The 19409-nt window shown below is 41.3% G+C and overlaps 1 protein-coding gene across 4 annotated transcripts in view; it reads right to left on the minus strand.

Moving 5' to 3' along the window:
• Window positions 1-19409, minus strand: part of Atp8a1 (ATPase phospholipid transporting 8A1) — a 215914-nt gene that overhangs the window by 32810 nt on the left and 163695 nt on the right. For all 4 annotated transcript variants that reach the window (XM_021654950.2, XM_021654952.2, XM_021654951.2 and 1 more), the window contains 6 exons: window positions 16738-16921; window positions 16534-16644; window positions 8950-9024; window positions 8722-8844; window positions 4722-4800; window positions 500-561 (listed from right to left, as the gene is read on the minus strand). In XM_021654950.2, coding sequence (XP_021510625.1) covers window positions 500-561; window positions 4722-4800; window positions 8722-8844; window positions 8950-9024; window positions 16534-16644; window positions 16738-16921 — 634 coding nt within the window. The remainder of the gene's footprint in view (window positions 1-499; window positions 562-4721; window positions 4801-8721; window positions 8845-8949; window positions 9025-16533; window positions 16645-16737; window positions 16922-19409) is intronic.

A 19409-nucleotide genomic window follows, 5' to 3' on the forward strand; every position in this document is an offset into this window, starting at 1 on the left:
GGGCCCAGATTAGGGGGAAAAAAAAGAGGAAAGGGAGGAAGCCTGTGGGTGCATGCATTGCCTCTCTCTAACTCCATCAAGGCTGCCATTGGGCTAACTAGTGTCTCCACCCTGCCCCCAGCTCTAGTTTTCTGTGGCAATTAATCTCAGAGATCTGGTAGCTCCAATACCCTGGGCTACAGTAACGGAAACTGTACTTTTACCAATGGTCTCTCTCAGTGCTGAGCCTTAGTTCCTCTCCAGGATCCCTTCGGTCCTGGGGTCTCCACCTCAACTGAGGCTAGGCAGCGAGGTCCTATCTCAAAACAAGACCAAAATATACAAAACAAACCCAACAAAACTTAAGCAGAAAGCTCTTTAATACTTCAAATGCCTTATTTCATTTTTAAAGGAAACCTGTAAGTGACCCAGCCCCGCACACATTTAAATATGAAGGGAAAGGGGGCAGAGATGAAAGGTAGTGGCCTTAGACATAAACAGGCAACGGGGCTGAACTCACAGTATAAACAAAATTTCCCAGAAGCAGGTAATCTGAGGTTTTCCCATTTCCAAATACCGTACCTGCAAGAAAAGAAGAGAGGCCTGTTAGGGAAGAAAGCAAAAGAAGGCCCCAAAACAAAACAAAACAAAACAAAAAATAAATACAAAAGAGAAAGCCACTTAGTCATCTCGAACACAGGAAGAACCTAGAGGCACGCAGCAGGGCCGGAAGTGAGGTAGATCTTCAAGACCCTGCTGCTATCCCTCACAGTGTTGCTACAGATGGGCCACAGAACTAAACACCAACTTCCAAGAGTTCCCCTGAAGCGGCGAATTGACTTGCTAACCAATATTTAGAATCCACAAGGTGAATATAAGTAAAATATACAAAAAAGGTTGAAATCTCAATCATTTGGAAAGCTTAAAGCTCTCTGGGCGTGACATGGGACAGGATGTGGCGGTCTGCACGTGGACACAGAAGGTTGTCAGCAGAATCTGCAAGAGGAACCTTCTCAAGAAAGCTATTATCATGGAATCAAGAGGGATCCGTGAAAAACCATGCTCACACACAAAGGAGTGCCAACCTGATGCCAGGCACATGATTCTTTGAGGGTCTGGCTGGATTTCTGGGCGTATTTAAAGTCTTTTGTTATTCTAGGAACGATTAACAAAAAGAGATGAAGGGATAGCAACTAATCAAGAGATGCGATCCTTGCGTGAAGCTTTGGATGCTTCGTTCCCACGGAACTCAGCTCTGTTCTGAAAGGCAGCACGAAGCTCTCCACCCTGTCTGGATTTCAGGTTCACACAAATTTCAGGCGCTGACCGGGGCAAGGCGATAGAACTTGGATGACTCTGTTAAGTCACTGGCTTTAGTGTCAGATCTTTGGATTCCCTCAGAAATTACTGAGGATTCCTAGAAGCTTTCACAAACATGCTTGATAGCTATCAGTATTTATCAAATTAGAAATTAAAACAGAACATTAAAAAAAATCTGTGTTTTATCTAAAAATAACAGCAATAAACCTAGTGCAAAGTCATATAAACACATTTTATGAAAAATAACTATTTTCCTAAACAAAAATGAGTGAGAGAAAATTGGCATTGTTTTACATTAATCTCCTTAATGTCCAGAATTTAACAGAATACAGCTGGGCTCTCAAATGTTGCTTTGGTTACAACAGTTCAGAGAAATACAGCTTTGTGGAGCTATACATAAAGTTATAATGGGTGTGTCTGTGTTTATTTTGGTAATCTCTTCCAATAATTCCTTTATACTTTATCAAAACTCAACAAGAAGTTTCTGTTTTCAGAGACAGAGTTGCTTTTTTGTTGTTTGTGGTTCTAAAATTTATTTATTTATTTGTTTATTTATTTATTTATTTTTATGTGCATTGATGTCTTCCCTGCATGTATGTCTGTGTGAGGCCGTTGGATTGTGAACCCGTGTCCTCTTGGAAGAGCAGTCAGTGCTCTTAACCACTGAGCTGCCTCTCTCTCTCTCTCTCTCTCTCTCTCTGTCTGTCTCTCATGTTAGTCGCCAGCATGGACCCTGAAACTACACCAGTGAACTCTGTGTACCTGCTTCTATTAACACGCACTGGCCACTTGGCACCAAGCAAGACTGGTTAATCCCAAGGAAGCCAGTGGCTCAGCTCCTGGAGTAAACAGCCTTTCCCGAAAAGCCAGCCACTGAGCTCCGGACCACAGCAGACGTGCCTTCATGCCGTGCAGCCTGCCTCTCCGGACATGATGCAGACACACCGACGCTGGGAATTCACCAGGGGACTGGTCCAGTTTCTTCAAGGGCAGCTTACGTGAAACTGTGTTCAGCAGTGGAGAATGCAAAGACCTCGCTGCCTCACTGCCACTGCCTTTACCAAAGCACCTGGTATCTTATCCCCCATTGAGTTTGTAGCATAACGGAAAAAGACAGAAACTGACTTACTATTGTAAGACATCTACAGGCAACCCTTGGAATTGTTCCACTAAAGACGGTTATTATGTCTTATATTGTATACTTTTAGATACTCTTATTCTTCCACACTTTCAAAGCAGAACAGTTCCTTAGTGCTCTCAGTTCCTTAGTGCTCACTCAAAGGTGGGAAAAAGGCAAAGCAGCTATAAAGCCCTCAACGTCAAATTGGTAGCACAAAGTCTGTGCTACCTATAACTCATGCTTTCAGGCAAATGCCAAGGACCCTCTAGACGTGTCGGGATTTGGTTTTCACAGTTTCTGGGGACGGCCCGGCAGAAGCATGCTGAGATGGACGGATTCCCAGGTGAACACAGCAAGAGATCTGGCTTGGCTAAAGTAGGAGTAAATATAACTGTATGGTCTTTGGTTGGGCTTATTTTCGATATTAAATTTCCCTTTCCCTCATTTGGAATGTTGAAATAGTATCATTTCAACATAGTATCATGGATTACTGGTATCTTGCTTTTCATCCTTATGCTGATTTCATGTCTTGAAAATTAACTTTGCGTGGTGAATTTGTCTAAGGTAAGGATAATCCTAAATTGCGTCCTGGACCTCAGTATCTGATTGCTCCCCAAACCGGAAACAACATAACGTCTATCAATTGGTTAATGGGTATGGTACGGCATATCTATATACAGTGGAATATTACTTAACCAGAAAAGGGGATGCAGTACTGATTGATATTGCAACGTGGAAAGGCCAAGCTAATGTGTATAAATCTACTTATATGACATGTTCATAGCAGGCAAGTTCATAGAGATAGAAAATTTACTGGTTTCCAAGGGCTATGAGGAAGCTAGGAAGAATCAGAGAGTGACTGCTAATGAGCACAGGATTTCCTTCTGGGGTGATGAAACATTATGGCATTATATGATGATGACGTTTTCATAGTTCAATGAAGACACTAAAACCACTGAACTGTGAAAAAACGTTGCGGTAACTTAACTCTACCTTAAAAGAAAACAAACCAATTCCCACGGCCTTGCAACTGAGCCGTATCTACTGTTATAATTTCCCGAATAATTAACAAAGGAGATTGAAATCGTGGCTGGGGCGGAAGTCCACCACCTCCTCCGTAACGCTTACGCATTCATGCTTTGAGTCACAGTCACCCATCTGCAGCTGGCTGGGTGGGTACCTCGGAGAAGCGAGGCACTGTTCTGAGTATAGCAAGCACCACCAAACCGACCCTCTCCTCAGCCTGCTAAAGCTTAGAGGAGGAAGATGCTGCAGAGAGACAAAACCAGCCAAACAGACCAGGCAAGTAGAATGCAGATGCAAAGGATGGCTGGGCACTGCAGGAGCGCCACAGGGGTGATCTAAGGGGGTGAACTGCACAAAGCATCCGGGCAAGAACACACAGTAGCCAGGAGGTGGGGGATTTTGTTGCGAGGGTGGTAAGCCTTGAGGTACTTGGTTGGGCTCACGTTTTATCAAGGTCACTCTGGAAACCCATGCTGAAGGAGCCGCTGTAGGGAGACAAGGGCGGGCACTGTGGTGTTATGCTAAGAAGCACGAATTCATGGGTGGTGGGAATGTCTGTACTTAGGAAGGACTGACGGCTACTGAGTTTTTATTCTTGCAGCCTTGGAGGACAGCACTGAAGAGCCATCATCTTCCTTAGCACCCTAGGAAAAAGGTCTGCTCTGGGACTCGGAAGCATCAGGCGAGGCAGGACAGACATCCTTCCCTGCTATGGCGGCTGCTTCATCATTTTAATGGATGAAGGAAGTATACTGTGATCTTCTCTCTCAAAACTGATGGAAGAAAATCACTCCCTTGAAACTAGTGGAGAAAAAGTACACACTCCAAGATGAAGGGGGAAAACACATGAAAAATGTCAGCTGAAAATGCTAGTACAACCAATCAGGCTCAATTGGAAAGGCTCCGTAAAAGCCTCGTAGGTACAATAAAGCAGATGACATAAGACATTAGCACTTATTATCATCACAGTACACATTTGCAAAAGGGGAAAAATGTCCTAAAGTCTGCAAGTTTGGGAGAAGCAAGAAGGGCTTTGCATAAGATTAAATCACTTGACTCCTAAAGGCATAATAAAAATCTCTACTGTGCGCACGGCTTTTGGCTGCAGACATTTTAGATTAGGGAAAATGCCCTAGAAGGAAAACGCTACCATAGCTGCGAATGTGTACGCGACAATGAGTTACTTTCCTGAAAAAAAAACAAAACAAAAACAAAACAAAAAAAAACAAAAAACGGTGAGACGCCACCTCTTTGCATTCATACCCTTTCTACTTACCATACTGAAGGGCTTTTAGTGGGAACCAAAACAGAATAACTGAGTGGAAGAGGCCATTCAAACAATGAACCCAGAAAACCTGAGGGAAAACAAGAATCCATGAGAACCATTTGCGATAAACTCGTGCTGTGACCTTTGACCTTTCTTTTTATCTATGTGCTAGATGCACAAAATGTGTTTCTGCTGGGCCACCACTGTGAATTAATAGAACTGACAGACACTCTCTGCTTTAGACGTTCATGGGTCATTTATTTATTTTTATGTTTCTCAAGATGTTTTTTCAGCTTCACTTGAATTTTTTTTTCCTACTCAAAAAAAAAAAAAAAAAGATTGACTATCAAAAGTTTAAACGTCTGACTGCCGAAGTGGGGAACCATCTTAAAACAAATGCAGGTCCTGGAATTACTTACCCTGGGATTCTTTTCATAATTCGAGAAGAACAGACCTTTAAAAGTCTATAACTGGGAAACCCTTCTCACTTTTTTTTTCCCTACCCTACTGCTCAGTAAATGTTTCAGTGGTACAAATATATAATGCTTTTCTTTCTCTCTTGCAATAATAGACACACGCATGCATACACTGTAAAAAAAAAAGTCTAACATTTAGATTATATATTCACTAAAATAAGGTATCGTGACTATGTCTGGATTTGTCAAAGGCTTTTCCAATTGTTTAACATCTGTCCATCCCAAGTTTCAGACACTCACCACAGCCACTTAACAGCCATTGCTTTCTCTACCTTGTATATTACGAACAGACGCGAAGGCATCATCATTCATGTTTTTGTAACGTGAACGTGAAAGATTAAGTTATAGAAAACTGTTCAGAACCTTTATGAGCCTCAGAATAGCTGCAGTTTCATCATTTAAAATGGCTTCTTGCAAACAAAGCTCAGCATTAAATACAATTGGCATGTATTAATAGTTTTAAGCTGTTCAAACAACAGAAATTAAGTTGCCTGCCTCCCAAAATTTTCCACTGTGATCTCAACCTCCTTTGTTAGTTCACCCAGCCACGCTGAATTGTATGATCCAATTTACGCCCCAATACTTTACACATTTGAACTTGTGTTACTCATTAACCTTTGTCGCTTCTCCTCACTATGTCATTACCACAAGTTTTTATTTGACAGAAAGCACAGGTGGGTGCAAGAAAAATTAGTTCTACTTTTCCATTTTCCTGACTGATACTTATTGTCACATGCTAATCCTTTAACCCCTGTCATGACCTCAGAGCCTCTGACCCCTTTTACCATAACAAATGCAAGCCTCATCATTCAAAGCAACAATGCTTGCACACTCGGGGACCCTCGGCAACCACTGTGTAGACAACTATGCATTTTGTAACCATTTGTTCCTGCATTTTAAAACATTCAGATGGGATTCAATCAAACAGTTTCACTGAAATCATTTGCTAAAATTCCATAAGCCTTAGAGAAATAGATGGCGAGCTGAATAATAAGGTAAATACATATTCAAAGAGAAACAGGAATAGTTCAACCCAATTGAGTGGATCTGGGACTTTCTCAATGACGAGGCTCTAAGATAATGAAGTATTTCTTCAATAGTAAAAGACAGAAAGAAACAGTTACTCTTCCATCAGCATTACACACTACCTTTTTCTGACCACTAAACTGTGCCCATGTTGCCCTGTGTGGAGGGCATAGAGGATGTGGCTTTCAGGAATGACTGGGTCATTCTAGGGGGATCAGTGTATGCTTTAACTCAAGAGGGGCATGTCAGTTTTGTGGCTGGGAAGCTAACGTGAGATAGCATCACAGACAGCGTCCAAACTATGGGAGGCAGGGACTTGTAGCTGAGCTAGATAAAACCTAATAGGCTGTTAAGAATCATTGCAATGGCCCAGTGTGCACTTGATTCCCAGATCACTTGAACAGAAAACAGGAGCTCATCGGAACTACATCTGCCTTGACTGTAGCTTTTCATCGTCTGAAAATATCCGCCACAGATAATGAAAACCATGACAGAAATGTGGGGAGAATTTGATACAAACTGCTTGCAATAAATAAATAAATAAATAAATAAATAAATAAGTAACCTAAAAAACCGAAACTTTAAAATATTAGCTTAGACCTTATATACTACAAAGAGAAAAAGTTTTGAGAATATAAGACTAGGAATATATTTCAGAGCCAGCAGGATGTTTGATACTTTGATTACCTAGTTTCAGTTATTTAACCTAAAACTATCAAGCTATTTGCCATAAGGAAATGTGCTATTGGATATCCATGCACAGTATGTGTTCATGAAGATTGAGTCTCAGAAGAAAAATAACTTTTTGGCTATAAACTCAACACTGTCATTTATGGTGTGTGTTACAGAGGCACCAAAACACCCATTTCACTTTGTTCTGTATACTAAGAACAAATAGCACTAGAGAGCTTCATGAATGAACACATATTAAAACTTATTTTTGCTTTAGATTCAAAACACTGAATTGCAGTTATATGTAATTGTCATCAATTTACTACTAAACACGCACTAAGTTAAGTGGAAGTTACTCAGCAAAAGGGCACTATGTTCATTTTCAAATACATAACATTAGAGTTTCAAAATGGCATCTAACTTGGTTGTTGACATTTTAAATTCCCCCTCTCAGTTACACTAAAGAGAAACGTGCATCGTTACCTGATACTAGTGTAGCAACACGTTAAAAGATGATGAAAAGTATTGCAGGAAGAAAAACTATGCAGAAATGAAATCTTCTGTTGTTCAAACAACTAAATATCACAGAGCAGAGATGCCGGTAGACTATGGTGTGGTAGGTAGAGCACGAACCCAAGCAATGGAATCGGCTCAAATGTCCACCAGCGGAGGAATGGACAGTAAAAACATGGCACATTTACACAGTGGCATTTCGTTCAGGCATAAAGGAAAAAACAAGCCCAAGAACCTTGAAGAGAAATGGATGGAACTAAGAAATACTATATTAACCGAGGTGGCTCGGAGACAGAAGGTCAAATCCCGCATGTTCTCTTCCGTGTGGCTCTTAGCTGCTCATTTTTATCCATATATGTTTGGGTGGGGATGAGTGTGGATTGAGGTGAGGAGACTCGAAGGATGCTCAGAAGAGGAGAAGGGCTCAAGAAGGGCAGTGGGGAGCGTAATAGAACACATGTGATATGAAAGCACAAAGGAGATGACTCGGGGGGTGGAAAGACACGAGTGGGAATGGGAAGAATGGTTGGTTAGGAAAAAGGAGGAAGCAGGTAAACCAGGACAACCACATAGGAGAATATCATAAGGAAATGTGTTACTTTTTATGCTAATGATACTTTTTGGGGTAATGAAGAAAAGGAAACAACAACTTTCTAGACACAGTAACAACCCAGGCATGCTACGGTTTTAGGAAAAATGCTGGATTTCACCAAACCTTTCGGTTTTTTTTTTTTGTTTTGTTTTGTTTTGTTTTTTAATTTTAAGCCTCAGAGCTACTGAGTAAATAAGAAGTTACCTCCTGGAGACTATAGTTTTAACGCCCAGTTGGGCATTAAACCACTCTAAAATTCTAGGGAGAACATTATTTCCCCAGAGAGAATATTAGGAAAGAAGGAGATAACAGTCCTCACCAGCAACACAATACAGCCAATCCACCTAAGTCCCAGGTGAGAAGCCCGTGAGAAGCGAGCGTTTTTCCTACACTGCCGGAAGACAGCGACATGGCCTAGAAGGTCACGTCTACTCCCTGCTGTCCAAGAACCCCAATGAAGAGTGGTTTCATTTTAATTTTGTAACACTCAAAAGAAAAAAAAAAAAACACACACACACACACAAAACAAAACAACAAACAAACAAACCACAACCCTCACCCTAAATAATCCTAAATAAACAACAAAACTCCTTTGCTGTTCACATCAAAACCTTCCTAGGGCTTGCCACACTCTGTACTCTGCGGTGCTTGGCTGAGGGATGCCAGACATCCCAAGCCGGCAGCAACAGAGGAAACCCCTTTGAAGACATGAGAGGGTATCAGCTCCTACCTTGGTGTTGAAGTCCAGGGCGTTCTGAGACGTTTTGTACAGCTCCGGGTACTTCAACATGTTCTCCTTTCTGCACGATCTCTCAAATATTCCAAGCGTTAAGGGAGGCATCGCTGTAAACATCTAAAGCGACACACTTCTCGTTACATCACACGGCCGGATCCACGGATGCCACATTTACTTTTAGTATTAAACAGAACAGGAGTTATCCAAATGCACTCAACTCACCACATTGTACAGCCCTATACACCATCTCTCAAAGAGGATCTGTCCAGAAAAGCCATTGACGAAGGCAAACCAGATCTAGGAAGAAAGCAAGACCCTGGGATAAGGATACAGAACTTCAACACCTCGCTTAGAAGCTGTTGCATACTGAACCCTGCACAGCAGGGCTGGGATCATCTGTGGGTTTCTGGACACTGGCACTTCTTTAAAGGAGCACTTTTATTATACAGCTGCCACGTGAGTCAGGATTTGTTCTACTTGCCAAATCTAAATATCTACATGGGCAAACAATCACAGATTTAGAAAAATCAGATATCATCTTGTTTTTACACGTGAATATATTTACATGTCATTAAATGTTGACAGCTTTAATTCCCCTCTCAAATTCCCTGCAAGGGTTCAGTTAAAAATACTTTTTCTTTTTAGAAATTATAGATGTCACAGTTATTTATTTAGGAAGTAATCCCCTTTCAAATTCCCTGCAAGAATGCAGTTAAAAATACTTTTTTTCTTTTTAAAAATTATAGATGTCACAGTCATTTATTTAGGAAGTAATTTCCGTCATTTTCTTCTGTGTCAGTTGTATAGTTTACACAAATCACAGGTTTACTTTTCTTGACACGGTACACAACTGTTTACACTATCGTACCCTACTTTTTCCGCTTCACATTACAAAGTAAGCATCTGAGTTCTCACACTGCTAACAGATTCAGAACTTCCGCAGTGTGGAGATTGAGCTGTCTTAACAGCTCTTGCTATCAGAAATGATTCCTAACTGAAACTTCACATATTTTCCCTTTTCCTTATGACAAATACTTGAAGTAAAATGAGCGCATTAAATATGCTTTCTTCTCTTTCTTTTCTCTACAGGTCTTGATAAATGTGTTGGTGTGTGAGTGTGTATGTGGCTGTGTGCATGTGAGAGCAGGTGCCCCAGGAGACCTGAGGCGAAGGATCCCGTGGAGGTACGGTTACAGATGCTTATGAGCTGAACTTAAATTTTAATGCTTACATAAAATGAGATCTTTAATTACTAGAACATAATGTTTTCATGTGTTTGCAATTCTTTTTGAAAGAGAAACCTTAACGTCATAGGAAACTAAATTTAGAGGTAATATGGAGTTTCATTCAACATATCTGAAACACATATACAATTAAAATGATTACTGGAAATACCTTGCAAAAATGCATTAAAAAAAAGCCAACCTAAATATAATTAAAAATCACGCAGACTTGGAAAAGTAAAAACCCTGGCCCAGCAATGAGATTACGGGTCCTCACCACACAGTAACAGCGGACAGCAGGGAAGAACTTTGTGACTTGTGGCTCGGGAGAGTACTACAAGACACAGGAACTTTGCTACACTTCATGTTTCATTTAACCTCATTATGGAAGCATGAACTGCTACAAATTCGCCATTCATCAGTACAGCCTTCCCGGAACAGTTTCTGTACTCACCTGCTTCGTTTTTATAGTGGAAGGGAATGGTTGAGCATGTGTAAGAGTAAATGTCTCCAAATCAGTCTAATAAATATGATCTGGCTCACGGGCAATAATTAATTCTAAATGCATTGGCAAAGCATTGATAACTGTGTACATTTATGATAATGAATTAAATATGGTCAACAATTATAGAGGTCAGCAGCCCTTTAGGTTTGTTTTTTTTTTTGCATGTAACATTTTATTGTTAATTTTAAGTACCACAAGATTAGACTTTAAGACCCTCCTTTGAGTCAATGAACACTGATGGGAAGTTTCACAAAATAACTCGCCAATAAACCAGCAAGTGCGCTCAAAGTGTACTTTAAAATATATAAGTGAACTGGGTTATAATAGAAAACATGTGTTTTCTATGGGAGTTAACACATTTTTACCTCCTTACTTTCTGAGTGAAAGGTATGTGGCACGTGCTTGGAAATTTATTCTTTGTATTTCAAAAGGTTCATCTTCTCGCTGCTTTTCTTTTTAAAAAGAACAAGCGAATGCACTGGAATGCTGGGATAGGGCAGAGTCTTTCAATACAGAAATCTTTACGTAAGTATTTTGGTATTCAAATTTGCTCTCTAATTATTATTATTTATTATTGTTATGAAGAAAATGAGAAAAGAGAAAGTCTTTGACAGGAAAGAAGTCCAGCAAGGTCAGGTTAGTCTGAGACTTGCAGGACAAGGCATATCTTAGAAACACAGTCCTAGCTGAGACAGGATCTGGATTATCATAAGCACGTACAGGCCCTCCCTTCACCCAAGCAAAGCCACGGGTGTAGGAAGTGAGCACCAGGCCTCATGGGGGTGGTGCAGATCATTTAAATTCCCAGGGAATTTCCTTCCCAGAGTAGCTTACTGGGAAAGTATCACCTTATTGACTTTAATGACCCTCTGGAAAGAAGAACCACAACATTGTTTTGAGGGTCTAAGAAAACATAGATGCCACCAGTCATCTTAAGGAAAATCTCTTCTTTGCTAGAAAGAAATCAGAAGGAGCCAGTTACTTAAGTGAACACCTCCAGCCACTGCCAGGCAGCCACCCCAACCAAGTTTTCTATCGCCACCTGCTGAACCTCCCCGTGTGGTTGCAGTTTACAGCAATGGAGGGGCTGGCTAGCTAGTGAGATCTCCGGCAGTACAACGACAGGAAAGCCTTTTTTTTTTTTGTTTTTTTGTTCAATCTATTGCACCCTTTGGGTTTAAGACCATTCTTTATGAATTCTTTTCCAAGCTTCCCCCACCCCACAGTCCCTGTAGAGACGTGTCAGCAAAAGCCCCACAGACATTTTCCTGATGGAGTACTTCTGCATATTAAGCAGCAGCTTGCAAAGAGTCAATTCGCTCGCTGCTCCCACGCCTGATCAGCACAAAAACAGAAAGGAGAGATTTGAGACTGGCAGTTGTCCTCGCCGGAGACATTCAAGGATGTGTTTTCTGCCTATTCATTCTCAGTATTGACATGAGCCATTAACATCTGCAGAACTTGTTTTAGCTGGCCGAAGTTGGGTATGGGGGGAATTGATTTAAAAGTTCAATCCGTTTCCAAGACAGCTGAATTATATTCAAAATACATTTCCAAAAAGTGCTAACAGAAAAACAAATATGAGGTTTCCAGTAAGGTTTCTATCTCTGTTCCTTTTGACCCGTTGAGAATGTGATCAGTGTTAAATAGCTCATGAAGAGGCTTTAAATTCAAAGCCAAGTCAAATTTATGGCTAGTGACTACAAATCACATAATTCTAGAAACAGAGTGTTTAGACTTCATTTTCACATTTTAAGCATATTTTTATTTTCTTCATTAGTAAATAAGTTTTCACACTTCACTGTTGTCAATCTAGATCTAAAATCAATTGTCAACTAGTCTATACTTAAAATAAGAACTTATTCCATTAAAATATACTTTCTACACATCTTAGTTTAAAAGTCTTTTAAAATTTTATGTAAATAAAGTATATGAGCTGGGAGTGGTGGTGCATGCCTGTAATACCAGCACTTGGGGAGGCAGAGGCAGGTGGATCTCTGTGAGTTCAAAGCCAGCCTGGACTACAGAGCAAGTCCAGGTTAGCCAAGGCTACACAGAGAAATCCTTTCTTGAAACAAACAAACAAACAAACAAACAAACAAACAAGTGTATGACACCCTCAGTAATTTAAGTGAGAGCTTATAACTAGGAAAGTTATAAATATATTAGATATTAGATATATAGAGGGAATGGGAATAAGAAGAATTCTTACAGGGAAGAACCACAATTTTATATAGAAAACAAATAATTTTTTTTGTTATTGTTGTTTGTTTTTTGAGATAGTTTCACTAGGTACCCAGGCAATCCTCACACCTTAGTCTCCCAAGTACGAGGAATAAAGGTGTGTGCCAAATGCCTGACTTCAAAGACTAAAAACAACAACAACAACAACAACAACTTGTAAATTACTTTCAAATTATATCTCAAAACACAGGTTTTCCAGACCAAATCTAGTAGTCATAAATGATGCTATGTTTCCAAGTATTTGGCTACCTTAGCTAGCAGCATGGTAACCTAATTATAGAAGTTAAGTGACTCATAGATGCCATTCGTACCTCAAATTTAAGTTTTAATACCCTAAACTAACTCATAATTAGAATTTTGACAGCAGCAACTGAGTCAAATATCTAGAAGTTTCCAAGTAACATAGCAGAGGTGGAGTAAAACAACTCTGGTGTAAAATGTGGATCTTGTTTCCATACAGAGGTGGGTAGGCCATGTCCTTCTCACAGATGCACAGATGCATACCTCCACGGAATAGAGGTAAAAGTGACACACATAGCCCTCTGTAAGGGAGCCCTCAGGGAATCTGAAAGGATGTGTAGGAAGAGTGGAAGATAGTTTTCTTATCAAATTATCAACATTCCTCAGAGCTGTTTAGAGGAATGTGAAATCCTGGAGGCTCATTATTATGATACAACTTCTTATGACCTAGGGGACTGACACTAAAAAATATATGAGAGCATAGGGGGCAGAGGAAGCCTGGCGTGAGTGTGTGTGTGTTTGGAGATGTGGGCGTGGTCACCTCAAGGACTCCAGAGCTTCCGATTCACGGAGAGAACCTTCCCCCTGGGGTGAGGCTCAGAGGGAAATGTCCAGCACAGCTTTGTCTCCCCAGCCATTTACAGCCTGAAGATTGTTCCCTCACTGAGACTGCCATGCAGAGAGTGGTTACCAGCTGTATACTAGAACCCCTGCCCCCTGTTTATCTGTGACATCGATGCCTCCTTTTTCAGCTGTACGCAATAACCCTGCCTGAGTGTTCAACCGTTTATACTGAGCTTCTGGGTGCTGAGGTTTCTCCAGCAGACAGCCCAGACGATCCAACCCTAGCTTTCTAAGTGTTTGTTTTTTTGTTTACTGCCTTGTCACCTCCAGTCAGGTCCAAGTCCCTGGAGCTACGCAAGGACTTGACAAAAAGAGCCTTTGAGACTGCTCAGGAGGTAAAGGCTTCAGGCCAAGCCTGAAGACCAGAGTTCCGTCCCAGGAGCCCACACGGCAGACCTGTAGAGAACAGACTCCTGTAACTTGTTCCCTGAGCTTCCTTCTGAAAGCTGTAGATGTCTACTTACATACCCACAAAATAATACACATAAAACAAACAAACAAATATCTTTTCTTGTTCACTTAGCCACCAATTCTGTGCTGCTATAGGTCAGCTCAGAGGCCACATGTGCATTTGAGCGCTTTATAGGTACTTGGTCCAAATTTAAATACGTTGAAGGCAAAATACACACCAGATTTCAAACACTGGACAGGGAGGACAGAAGGTAGAATATACACACAAATGCAAAAATGGTTCTACATGGTCAGTATGGTAATATTTTTGATATAGAGTTAAAGTGTGATATGGAAATCAATCTGGGCTTTTGTCATGATATTTTGCTAATGTGGCACCTAAAATTTTTAAAATGACAGACATGGCTTCCACTGTATCCCACTGGCCAGCGCATGGGGTTATAGGCTGTCCCTGATCTGCTTTGTAGTTTGCTGGTCTGAGGGTGTCAGCTGATGTCCAATCTGATGCTCAAATATCTGCAGGGTAAAACCAAGTTTTAATTCTCCCTGTGTACGTGTGTGCTCGCATGGAGGCAAGTGCTCATGGGTGTGCATATGCTGAGGGCAGAGGTCTTCCTCAGAATCTGCCCTCTCTTTATTGGAAACACTGTCCCAGAGCTCACTGAGTGGTCTAGGCAGGCCAGGTAGCTTCAGGCTTCCGCCTCTCCAGTGCCGAGATTACAAATGCACGCCACACCACGCCTGCCTCTTTACATGGGTGCTGGGATTCAAACTCAGGTCCCCGGGCTCACAAGCCTACCACAAGTTTACCAAGTGAGCTCCCCAGTCCAAGGTTCCATTTGTAAGATGATGTCCTGTTTGATATGTGGAAAGGACCTAAGACTAGACTATTGTAGAGAAATCCCTTATCCAAAATCTTGTTTGCCAAGTCCAGACACCAAGAAGAGATGGAGAGCAAGGGAGAGCTGTGTTTAATACAGAGGATCTAAGGCAGCGAGAACGCCAGGCAGCTAAGTTCAGTGGCGCTGTCCGAGTCCTTCCTGACTGCTCTCCTGTGCCTCCCTGATCTAGAGCCAATCACTATCCTCCACTTCGCTTCTGTCATCCCTTACTTTCCTCAGGTTTTTTTTAGTGTTGCGTCACCAGATCATTATCTTTTAAATACGGTTCTCCACATGTGTGCTATCCCTTAACAGTGGGCTGAAGAGTTTCTGTACATGTTCCAACTTTATGGTGCTGTTTCTTAAAAGACTTTACGGTGTGTTTAAAAAATTGAAAATGCAACTCATTAACAATCCTACTTCAATTTTCTATCAAAGTAACCTAACATTTAAAATTTTTTATTACCATTTACTACAATTTATTCAATTTGTATCCTGGTTGTATTCCCCTCACTCATCTCCTCCTAATCCCACCCTCCCTCCCTCTTCTCTCCCTATGCCCCTCCCCTACTCCACTGATAGGTGAGGTCCTCCTTCCCTTCTATCCGATCCTAGCCTATCAGGTTGCATTGTCTTCCTCTGTGGCCTGGCAAGGATGCTCTCCCCTTAGGGGGAGGTGATCAGAGAGCCTATCATTGAGTTCATGCCAGAGAAAGCCCCTGCTCCTCTTATTAGGGAACTCATTTGGAGACTGAGTCTTTGGGCTATATCTGAGCCAGGATTTTAGGTCCTCTCCATGCATTGTCCTTGGTTACAGTATCAGTCTCTGCAGGGCCTCCAGGGCCCAGTTTCTTTCTTTTCTTTTCTTTTCTTTTCTTTTCTTTTCTTTTCTTTTCTTTTCTTTTCTTTCTTTCTTTCTTTCTTTCTTTCTTTCTTTCTTTCTTTCTTTCTTTCTTTCTTTCTTTTTTATTTTTTTTTTGGCTCTGTTGGAGCTCCTGTCCCCTCCAGGTCTTTCTATCTCACCCTTCTTTCATAAGATTCCGTGCACTCTGCCCAAAGTTTGGCTAAGAGTCTCAGCCTCTGCTTTAATACTTTAGCGCAGTCTTTGTGACCTAACATTTTTAAGCTAGTGTCTAAACATTGATTATTCTCGTGGCTGACATCTTCTTTGCTTGAATACATTTGGAAATGATAAAAAGTAAAGAAATGGCTCAGCAGGTGAGAACACAGACCGTTCTTCCAGAGGACCAGGGTTTGATTCCCTGTCTCCACACGATGACTAACAACCATTTCTAATTCCAATTTTAGGAGATCCACCCTGGCATCGGTGGGCACTACAATCGTGTGATCACAGACAGACAGATATGCAGGCGAAACACCCATTCACAGAAAATAAAAATAAAATAAATATTTATATATTTTAAGACCCCTGTGTAGCCATGGGTGTCCTGGAATTGCTTTGTACACCAGGCTGGCCTTGAACTCACAGAGATCCATCCACCTCTGCTCCTGAGTGCTGGGACTAAAGGCATGCGCCACCACAGCCAGGCAATAAAATACATTTTTTTCCTTTTCTTAAAATGTAAGTGAGAAGCTGAAACATCGATGAAAACGGGAAAGATCTCCTCAAGGGGAGCAGTTGGGACTGTGAGCGTCAGGGGTGACTAAGCTGGGCTACCTCAATAATGTAGAGCACGATGTTCTTGTAGAAGCAGTACAGGATGCACTTGGAGACTCTGTTGTAATTCCAGGCTCCGTGAACCATCAGCAGGTTCTTCAGGTACTTGAACTGGGAGAGGAATGGAGAGGCGTCAGTACTTCCCTCTTCCCTGCCAGCTGACGGAAAGCAGTCTCGCTCCGTCCCGCAGCCTCGAGGCTTTACCTGAGCTATGGAGTAGTCTGAAGAGTTGGCTGCCTGCAAACCTTCATTGCCACTTATCCCAACACCCACGTGGGCCGTCTGTATCATGCTGACGTCATTTGCTCCATCTCCGATGGCAAGGGTGATGACTTTGACTTGTTTCTTGACCATCTCAACAACCTCTGACTTCTGAAGAGGAGAAACCCTTAAAAAAAAAAAAAGAAAAAAAGAAAAGGAAAGGAAAATACAAAACAAAACAGGTGAGCAATTACCCCTGCTTCCTGAAAAAAAGAAGTGGAAATGTCATCATTTTTTGATCAATAAACGAAGCAAAACAACTAGATGGATGGTTCTCAAGACAAAAAGATAACAAAACTCCTAGAAGCAAATCTGTAGGTGGCAGCCAGGAGACATAATGTTTTGTGTTTTCTTAAGGACCAGAAAGCTGTCTGAGAGGGCTACGAGGCAGTGCAGTGGTCAGTGGTTAAGAGCACATATCGTTCTCGAAGACCAGGATTCAGTTCCCAGCACCTATATAAGGTGGCTTACAACCGCCTGACAACTCAGCTCCAGGAGGTCCGACACCGTCTTCTGGCCTCTGCGGGTACCTGATGCTCACATGCACATATTCCCCCATACACACATAATTAAAAAGTAAAATACAGCTAAAACAAACAAGCGCAAATGTTGGGGGCTGTTCTAATGCTGGCCCTCAAGATCTGGCTACACCTATCCTTGTTTTGTGAACCTGCCTAAGACATACCTGACTGGCTGATTAAATGGCCTATGCTTGGGCAGGGCAGGATGGGGTAGGCATGGCAAAAGTTCCCAGGCTTTTGAGAACAGTGAATCACAGGAAACAGATGGAGAGTAAGGAGGAGGACGCCAGGATGGGTTAGTATGGAGAAGAAACCACATGGGCTGGGAGAAAGGACTCCAATAATGGCGTGAAAAGGCCCAGATGAAGAATATAAACTAGTACCATAGGATTATGGATGAAAGGTAGTCCAATTCAGGAGGATTAAGGTGGATGGCATTGGATGAGGGCTGGGAGATGGATGGTGAGGATATTGAGATGGTTCAAGTGAAATATCTGCCTGGCCCAAGGTAGATAAGGCGATTATTAATCTAACAGGTGTCTGTGTCTTATTATTTGTGACAGTGGGTTATATAATACTGCTGTGATAATCTTAGGGCTAATAATAAACTTTATATAGCCCAACACTCTTTTTTAATTTGCAACAACACACAAACAACCAAAGAACAGTAAATAGTCCAAATATTAACTAGGTTCTATTTAATGCCTTGAAAGAAAAAAAAATCTTCAGATATCTGATCATATGTAATGTACTAGGTAATTAAACCAACTTATAACTACTGAAATTAATAGTGGGCAGTTGGCTAGCCTTTCAACCCATTCTCAGACACCACTATAAACCTAAAAAAAAAAAAAAAAGAGCAAATATCAGATGCTAGAACATAATCGTTTTCTTCTGGAGGAACAGACTAACATGCATGCAGAATTCAAACAACTTTTTCTTCAAACATGGATTGGAACAGAGCACACCAGCATTTAAACTAACATTATATATGGTATTAGATTTTCCATGCATCTTAAAAAGTTATTTTAGAACTAAGTGCCAAGATAATGATAGAAACGTTCTAAGACAGAGTGCTTCAGCGACACAATTCACGTAATCTATTGTCCATACTGCACTGGAAATTGAAAGACAGGGAGACTAAACAGTGAATTGGTCCAGACGACTATTAAGATAGTAATTAGAGCCGGGTGTGGGGGTACACATTGGTAATCCCAGCACTTCGAGGCTGACAAAGGAAGTACTCTCCTAAGTCGTAGGCCAGCATGGGCTACGCAGCAAAGTCCTGACATAACACAGATAACAAGATGCAACCAAAGTATAAAATGCTAGCACACAGAAATGCCTGAGAACTATATAATCATCATTATCATCATCATCATCATCATCTTGAGACATTTGAGGGCAGTGTCAGCCCAAACTGGCCTTGAATTAGCTATGTAGTGAGACTTGGGCATAGAACTCCTGATCTTTTTTTTTATTTCCATTTTCCCAGTGCTAGATTATAGCATGTGCAGTATGCCTCACTCAGAGAGAGATCCTTTATTAAAGGAAAGCACCACAGAAGTGTTCAGGTACTTGCTGAAATAGCCTGCGGAGTATTTCTTACGCTTTTTAAAAATAAAGGCCGTTTAAGAAACTGACACATCTTTACAAATACTCTTGATTACGTTGATAGGAAAAATTCCCAGCAGCAGGCTTTCTGCACAAATATGCGCCTCCAGGAGGTTTCTACTGCCGAGAGGAAGGGAGTGAGGTATGGCAGCTCTAACTCTTACTTAGAGTTGGAAGACTCTCAGCTCGAGGCTGAGACACTGACAGAGTGGTCTGCTGTGCTTTAGTGGGCTGATCCAAAGGAGGAACTGGTAAACAGCTGCCATATCAAAGAATTACTTTTAATTTTTTTTTCCTTTGGATTTCCTTTTGGAGTTTGGCAACAGTACAAAATCACACAGCTCTGAACTCAACAAGAGAATGAATATCAGGCTACTAATGGTTCATTTCACCGTCTGCCTCCATTTCTCTTCAAAGCAATTTTCATTCCACTTTTACATTTTATTTAATTTTTCTTAACAGGCTAATATAAATGGGTAA

The sequence above is a fragment of the Meriones unguiculatus genome, chromosome 3, assembly GCF_030254825.1.
Source record: "Meriones unguiculatus strain TT.TT164.6M chromosome 3, Bangor_MerUng_6.1, whole genome shotgun sequence".
Lineage (NCBI taxonomy): Eukaryota > Metazoa > Chordata > Mammalia > Rodentia > Muridae > Meriones > Meriones unguiculatus.